We start from the raw sequence: 8,372 nt of genomic DNA, 5'->3' as shown, positions 1-8,372 counted from the left end.
CACCTCACAGCAGACTGGAAGAAGTGTGGAGGAGGACAGTCAAGGCTTCCGTTTACTGGCTTCCCACTAGCCTCCACCATTTAAAGTTTCTAACATCTCCAAGCTAGGAACAAACCTTTCACAGAAATATCTGAGGGGGACATCTCAGACCCAAACCAGAGCCCAGTGGAACCAATCCAAAAGCCAGCATCAGGAAATATTTTCTGTAATTGATGAATGGGCCAAAGGTACTACTGGGAAGGGTCGGGGTGAGGCTAATGTTACGACTGTTCCATTTGACTCCAGGTATCGTATAGAATTGAAGAACTTATCTGAATGAAGCTGGTAGGCAGAAGTCATGTGGTTATTCTCCGACCATCAGTGAGCATCTCTCCCTCTCCGTTTGGAACCTCGCTGAACCCAAGATCAGGTAGGGTTTTCTGAAAGCAGCAGAAACAGAACCTTAACACACACCAGAAATGGTTTGGTGTGAAGAGGAGACTCACGCCAGTTGTGATGGTACCTGTAATCCCAGCACTTATGGATAGAGGCAGGAGGTTCAAGGTCATTCCTGGGCTATATGAGACCCTGTCTCAAAAAATCAGAATAAGGCATTCAAGGTTGAGGCTGAAGTTCATGGAAAGCACCTTGAGCGTTTTCCTGCTGAGAACTCCCTCATACACATCAGCACCTGCACAGCTTCAGACAAACTATAATAGATGCTTGTCTCTAGAGGAGCTCAGCAGTCACCTTGACTATACCGTCAACCCTCAAGGGCATTATGCTAAATGAAATAATCCAGAAACAAAAAGGACAAAATGCTGTGTGATTACAAAGTAGAGCTGAAGGCTGGGAGTCTAGCTGGGTGACAGAGCTCTGGCCTAGTAAGATAAAAGCCCTGCCTTTGAATTCCCAGCACCACAGAAACTAAAGTGCCCTCAGTGAAACATAAAGACATATTCTTGCAATCCTAGCATTCAGGTGACTGTGGCAGGAGGATCACCAGCTATAAACTTACTCAACAATCTCATCTCAAACAAATGAATCAGAAAAACAAAGTAAAATAGAGGATGTGAGATCTAGGAGAGAGATGAGTGCAGAGCTGGTGTTTAATGGCCAGACTGTCACTTTATAAGCTCAAACCATGCTGGAGAAGGAGGGTGGTGGAGTCGCATGCACAGCAAGTGTGTGCTAGAAATGGTTAAGATGGCAAACTTTATTTACTTACTTATTTTCCAAGACAGGGTTTCTCTGTGTACAGAGTGTCCTGGAACTCACTCTGTAGACCAGGCTGGCCTTGAACTCACAGAGATGCGCCTGCCTCTGCCCCCCAAGTGTGGGAATAAAGGCATTTGCCACCACCGCCCAACAGGGAATGTGGAATCACTCAGAAAGGATGGAAACCAGTTTCCTGACAGCAATGCTTTTGGAGCCCAGGGAGGAGCCAGAGTTACAGAGGGCAGCAGTGCGGTCAGGACTCCTGCAGGGATGAGGCAGGAGGGAAGAGCATCTTCTGGGCAGATTCTGTGAGATGAGTGGCAGCCAGTGAACAGACTGCCCTGTGCTCCTAAGCTCCGGGTGCACACAGTATAACATGTGGACAAGAAACAAGGAAATAATGAGACTAAGACGGGACAAGCCAGTGGAAGGTCAGAGGACACTGCCAACATGATCCACCTCAACTTCTGGTACCCGATTCATCGGGTTCTCCAGAACAGAGCAGTAAGATTCCAAATGATAGAAATTCAACCTAAGAGCTCCCCCTCACCCCCCGTAGCACATTTGGAAGCACAATATTGTTAACTACAGGCACCATGCTCTACAGGACAGCTTTAGGTCTTATTCATCTTTTAAAAAAATCAAAACTTTGGGGGCTGACAAGATGGTTCAGTAGGTAAAGGTGCTTGTCACCAGGCCTGAGTGACAACCTGAGTTTGATTCCCTGAACCCATGTGACCCAAGGAGAGAAGAGACTCCTGCAATTTTGTCCTCTAGTCCCCACACATTCATGGTGGCACCTACGTGCTTACACACACAAAATAAGTAAGTAAATAAATAATTTGAAAATCAACACTTTGATTTATTTGGCATCACCTTTCTGCCTACCCTTCTTTAGGCCAGCCCCTGATGCCTACCATTCCACCCTCTGTTTCAAGGAGTTTGACTTTTAGATTCCTCACATAAATGGTATCACATCCCACTTATTCTTCTGTGACTGATTTATTGCACTTAGCACCATGTCCTCTAGCTCATACATGTTGTCACTAACAACAGACTTCCCTTTGTTTTTAAGCATAAACAAGGTTCTGCAGTGTATGGATCCCATTTCTCGATTCATTCAACTGTCTGTGCATATCTTGGCTGCTTCCATGTTTGGCTGTTGACAGTAGTGTCCCGGGAACATGAGAGAGCAGTGTCTCTGTAGGGCCCGGCTACATTGCATTGGTTAGTTACATGCACATGGCTGGATTGTTGGTGATTGTAATGGTTATAGTGCTTGCAATGACTAATTTACGTTTTAATGTATTTATTTGATGTGTGTGAGTGTTCTGCCTGCACGTATGTATATGCATCATGTCAGTGCCTGGGGCCTGAAGAGGTCAGAAGCGGGCATCAGATCCCCCCGAACTGGAGTTACGGGCAGTTGTGTACCCTGTTAATACAGCCTATACTCTTAACCACTGAGCCATCTCTCCCTAATTCACACTTTTCACATCAGTGCGCATGGGTTTTCTTTCCCTCCATCACATTTATTTTACATTTTATTTATTTTATGTACTTTGTGTGTATAGGTGTGCACGTGCGATGGTTTGAGTATGGAGGTCAGAGGATAACCAGTGAGAGTCGGTTCTCTCCTTTTACTACGTGGGACCTGGGGACCAAGCTCAGATGTCAGCCTTGTCAACATGTACTTTCACCTGCTGAGCCAGCTCCCCACATGCCCCCTTTTGTTGTTGGTGGTGGCTTCTGTAGTAGTTAACCTAGCAGACATGGTTTCTCACTATGGTTTTAACATGCACTTCCTAGACAGTGATGCTGAGCACCTGTTCTTATACCTGGTCACCATTTGAATGTCTTCTTTGAAGAAATACCCATGTAATGACTTCCCTTTTATTTATTCATTTGTTTTTAAGACAGAGTCTTTCTACATAGCTCAGGCTGTCCTGGAATGCACTGTACAGACCAGGCTGGCCTTGAACTCACCTGCCTCTGCCTCCCAAGTCCTGGGATTAAAGGTGCATGCTACCATGCCTGGCTTTCTTTCCCAATTTTTCAATTGAGTTCTTCAGTTTTATTTTTTAGGGTTTTGATGTTTTGAGGTTTTGGGGTTTTGCTATTTAGTTATAGTCATTCCTTACTAATCCTTTGGGATACACAGTTGCCTTTTTACTTTGCTATTTCCTTTGCCACACAGGAGCCTTGTAGTTTAGTGAAGTCACACTCAGCCATGTTAGCATTTGTTGCCTGTCACCTCAAGCATCTTTCTCTTAAGACCTTGAACTGATTAGGTAGCATTCACTTGCATTACACAAGAGAATGTGCTTTGCCCAAAGTCTACTGATTTTATTGCTAATCACATCTAAGAAATACTGTCCTGGCAACTTCTAGACTAGTGAGCAGAAATAGTACACTTGGTCAGTCAAGTTGACATGTGAAATTAACTACACACAGACATTAGTATCCACTTAAGACTGGCATGTAGCACTTGTATGGATTGATTAAGCTGGGTAGCCTGTTCACACCATGTACTTCTTCCTTTCACAGAGGAAAAAAAAAATCCTCACTTTGCTATTGCAACTGGTCAACTCAAAGCTCTACTCCGTGCTAGGCGGGTTTCTCTTGACTCTTGCCAAAACCTCACCAGAAGCCACCTACCAGCTGCCGGGGACAGCCCTACTCCAGCCAGCAGACTATGCAGGCAAACAGAAAGGGCACAGATGGGTTCAGTGACACCTCCAGCATCGGCAGTGTGCTGGACGACGCAGACAGGGAGGTGAGCAACCTCACAGACCGGGCATTCCGGAGTTTATGCATCTCAGAGGACACTTCCTTCCACGACTCTGACCTGGCTCTTTCCCCAGATATCTCCAGCCAGGGATTTGGGACTTTTCACCAGGAAACAGTGAGCCACACCAACAGGAAAAGTGGGATTTGGAGCCAGCTTCCAGCTCAAGACACAGAGCATTCTGGTTGGGCAGCCACCTTCCAACAGCAACCCAAATATGTTCAGGGGGAGGAAAAGTACCCCAAAAACAGTCCCCCGCCAACTCCAGTCCAGAGGAGACTGGAGGTACCCATTTCTGGCCTGAGGAGCAGCAGCAAGCCCATCTCCAAGGTCTCATCGCTAATCAGATCTTTTGACAGGACAGAGAATCAACCCTGTGACAGCAGGCCTCCTCCCAGCAAGCCTCCAGCTCTCAAAAATCCCCCCAAGTTTGCACTTCCCCCAGAAGGTGGTGTCAACTTCTGCTTCGATTCTGCCTTTTTAACTGTGAGGAGGGTGCCTGCTGAAGTCTCCAACACCCATCAGAGCAGCCACCAGCCTGGCAGAATTCCTGGAGAACAAGAGTCTCCCAAGAACCCAGAAGTAGCATGCCACAGCTCAGAGAGACTCCTCCGGACACCTGACCATGTGGCTGACTCATTTGAGTCAAGGTTTCCCACTCCACCACTCAAGCCAGCCAAAGCCGAGCCAGGAAGAGGCAAGGAGTGGGTTCCCAGGGGAACTTTTCTGCACAGTGAAAATAGTGCATTTGAGTCATGGAATAGCCACCAACCAAAGCTCCCAGAAAGAAAGGACATTGCTGAAACAATCCCAGAAAGCAAAGCTCCCAAACATCATGAGGGCATGCCCTTGTTAAAGAAGCCCCACCCCTCTGAGTCCAAAGTCTCCCCCTGCCAAGCCCGGACTAACTGCACCCAGGAAGAGACCAGGTCAGCATCAGGGCCTCAGTCCATATCTGGAGCCTGGGGGGACAGGGATCCAGGATCCCAGGTATTCCCTGTAGAGGGAAATGCTTCACAGATTGACCCTCAGATGAAGCGGAGCCAGGCCCCATGGAGGAAGCCAAAGGCTGGCAAAGGAGGAACAGATGGTCCACATGATGCTTTGGAAGACAAGAAACAGCCTAATAAGAGAGGCCTACCTCTGTATTCAAAGCTCAACCCTCAGGGTCAACTTCCAGAAAATGGTGTTCTGGACATGCCAGAGGATCCCAATGATCATTACAGCCCCCCCTTTAACATCAGTAAACTCCTCACCCCAATTATACCCACCAAGAATGTCCTGGAATCTTCAGATACCCAACCAGTGGAAATCAGTCCATCCTCTCCAGGACAGCTAAATGGATACCAGGAGAAGGAGCCCAACGAGGCTCAGTCTCGGGATAGCTACAAGTCCAAAGCACCCAGCTTACTGTTCAACCTCAAGGACGTCAGGAAGCGTGTCAAGAGTACGTACAGTCCCTTGCCTCTCTTAAAAAGCTCTGATGAGAAAACCAGAGGTAAGCTTGATAACAAGCAAGAACTTGTGAGCAACGGGGTCACCCTTCCCAATGGGCTTGCAGAAAACCCTCCTGCAGAGCTTTTGAAGGAGAGGCCAGCTAGCATTCTGCACAGCACTACCCAGAAGGATCCTGCAGTTAACTCTACTGAGTCCCTTGCCGACAGTCATTCTACCCTTGGTTCACCTTCAACTAGCTCCAAAACCCACGTCTGTGTCAATGGGGAAGCCGCAGAAAGGCACAGTAATGAGAAGGAAGATGCCAATGGAGCATCAGAGCAGGGTCCTTCCGAGTACGGCTGGCATCCAGACTCCAGGGAACGCCTTCCCCGGAAACATCTCTCCCTGAAACTCAGCAACAGGGAGTCGGAAACAGGACAGGCTACAGAGAAAATGAAGCCCCACCAGATGGACAACGGGCTCTCAAGATCCATCTCCCAAGAGATGGAGCCTGAGCAAGAAACGGGGCTCCAGAACCTACCCTTGAACCAGAAGTCCTCCCCAGGGCCCCTTTCCCCTGAGGAGGAGGATGTGTTTTACAGCGACAGCCAATCCGATTTTACGCCATGCCTCCAAACCAAGGCTAAATTCAGCACCAGCTCTTCAGATCAGTCCTTTGCTTCTTTTGATGATCAGCAGAAGATGTGGTTTACAGAAGGTCCCTGGGAAGACAGGAAGAATCGTGTGAGTGCAAGTGACGATCAAAAGGATGAGAAGGAGACCATGATGGAGAAAGATGAGCCACAGCCATGTGCCTTAAGTAACGGACATATAGGTGTGGAAGAACACAGACAGGAAGAAATGCAAAGAAAAGCACAAGGTTGGTCGGGAGGGACACCCAGGAAGACATCGGTGGAGGAAGTCAATTTCAAAGGCTCTTGGGTGAGGGCCGATAAGGATACAGCTCTTCCGCATGCCAAGGACTCGACTCCCTTGCCAGCCTCTGCCAACAAGCACAGACTGTTCCCAATTAAAGACAACACACTCAGGGCCACCCCCGTGATAAAACCTATCATTCTGCCTCTCCTGAGGACAGTGTCCTCAGAGGACTCACTTAGTGGTGGACACAAAGAGAGTGAATTACCAAGGCAACAGTGGGGTGAGGATGCTGGTGGCCTCTGTGCCTCAGAAAGTCAGGAAATGCGTAAAACTCCTCTATCCAGCAACATGCTGGGCGCACAGCAGACGTGTGTGGTGTGTGAGGGCGTGGAGGAGGACCCGGTACACACTGCAGTCCAGGCTGAAACTTCTCAGCAAGCCCGGAAGGGAAGTTTCTCTTTTCTACCACTGGTGGAAGAGGAGGGCAAGATGAAGCCACGCCCAGATATAACAGGCGAAGCGCCAGCGTGTGGTAAGAGCAGGTCTGCAGACTCAGGGAAACCCGCTGCCCCACAGCACATCCCCACCATTGCTTTACCCCCAGATGACCCAGAAGACCCGCCCTCCTCCCAGCCACTCCACACCAGCTGGGAAGAACAAGGTTTCCAAAGCCACTTTCTGTCTGCACCCAGAGCAGGACCTTCCGGAAGAAGACTGGTCCCCAGTGAGGCAACGACTTCCCCCAACCCCAGCTCTCTAGGTGAGAGCAGCACCTGCTCTCCCGCGGCCAGCAGTGTTTGGGAGGAAGCTCCCCAGGCTCCTGGGGAACAGTGGCTGCGCCAAGAGCCTCCGAGCCCCAGCCCCTGGGCCAGCCCGGGTCGAGCCAGGCTCACCCGGAGGGAGGACATGACACACGGCCTCACATGGGAGGCTGAAGGCTCTGATCCCCAACTCGAACGGTTGGCAGACCTCAGGACCCTCTCTCCGAGAGGCGCCTTGCTGGCAGAGGCTGCTGAGAAACCCGAGCCCCCTGCGCTGCTGGAGAGGGCGGCGGGCAAGCCCCCTGCAGTCCCGCCCAAGACCGAGAAGGCCCTGCGGCGGGCCAAGAAGCTGGCCAGCAAGAGAAGGAAGAGCGATCAGGTGCCCGAGAAGCACACCGAGGCCTGGGAGGGCCAGTCTTTCACAGAGGATACGCAAGGGATGGAGAGGAGGCCGGTGTCTCCCGGAAAGGGGCCGCGGCCCAGGTTCCCTGCGGTCCGCTCCCTGCCCCCGCCCACGCACCGCCACTCGGTGTCCTGCGGCTGGGAGTCCTCGGGGAGGAGGCCTTGGGGGCCCCAGCCCCTCACGCCTCTGCCGCCTTATCCTGCCACCCAGAAGGTGCTCCAGGATCCTCAGTCGGGACAATACTTTGTCTTCGATGTGCCTCTCCAAGTGAAAATCAAGACTTTCTATGACCCCGAGACTGGCAAGTATGTCAAGGTCTCTGTCCCATCCTCGGAGGATGCCTCCTCCGAGCCACCTCTGCAGGATGCCCTGGCTGCTCCCTACCTACTGTACCCTGGCTTCCGGCCAGTGCCTGTAACCTCCGTGATGCCTCTGCGCTGCTCCTCTCAGCTCGCAGCTCCCACCTTTCTCAGGCAGGGGGGTTCCAGCCACAGGCCCCAGAGCTCCCAAGGCGCTAGACTGCAGCCTCCCCCTGAACGTCTGGGTGAGTCCACCCAGCATGCCTCTGCCCAGAGACCCCGCGGGCCTCCCCATAGTCCAGAGGAAGAGGGTGCAGAAGCGCCAAGCCTCAGCATCATCTCCACGGATGACTTAGAGGACTTTGCCACAGAGGGTGTTTCTTGAGAATTGAAGCCGACTGCCCCCAACTCCCCCCAAACCAGAAAAGCTTACAGTCACAGATCCTCTCCAACAATGCCTCTATCTCTCTACCTACCTGTCTACCTACCTACCTATCTCTGTCTACATGCATACACACACACACACACACACACACACACACACACACACACACACACACACACTTCAACTCACATTTAGCCATTTGAGATCTCTATAGTCCAAGAGG

The 8,372-nt window shown here is 50.7% G+C and overlaps 1 protein-coding gene across 1 annotated transcript; it reads left to right on the top strand.

The window, feature by feature from the left end:
• Nucleotides 1-3,683: 3,683 nt before the first annotated feature.
• On the top strand, nucleotides 3,684-8,149 carry CUNH10orf71 (chromosome unknown C10orf71 homolog). The gene has a single exon (XM_052734360.1). It carries the CDS (start codon nucleotides 3,893-3,895, stop codon nucleotides 8,147-8,149), a length of 4,257 nt encoding a protein of 1,418 aa, XP_052590320.1. The 5' UTR covers nucleotides 3,684-3,892.
• Nucleotides 8,150-8,372: the final 223 nt, after the last annotated feature.

Source organism: Peromyscus californicus, unplaced genomic scaffold, assembly GCF_007827085.1.
Source record: "Peromyscus californicus insignis strain IS unplaced genomic scaffold, ASM782708v3 Scaffold_12__1_contigs__length_115047231, whole genome shotgun sequence".
NCBI lineage: Eukaryota > Metazoa > Chordata > Mammalia > Rodentia > Cricetidae > Peromyscus > Peromyscus californicus.
The sequence above is the reverse complement of the archived record's forward strand: the minus strand, read 5'-3'. Positions and strand labels throughout refer to the sequence as shown.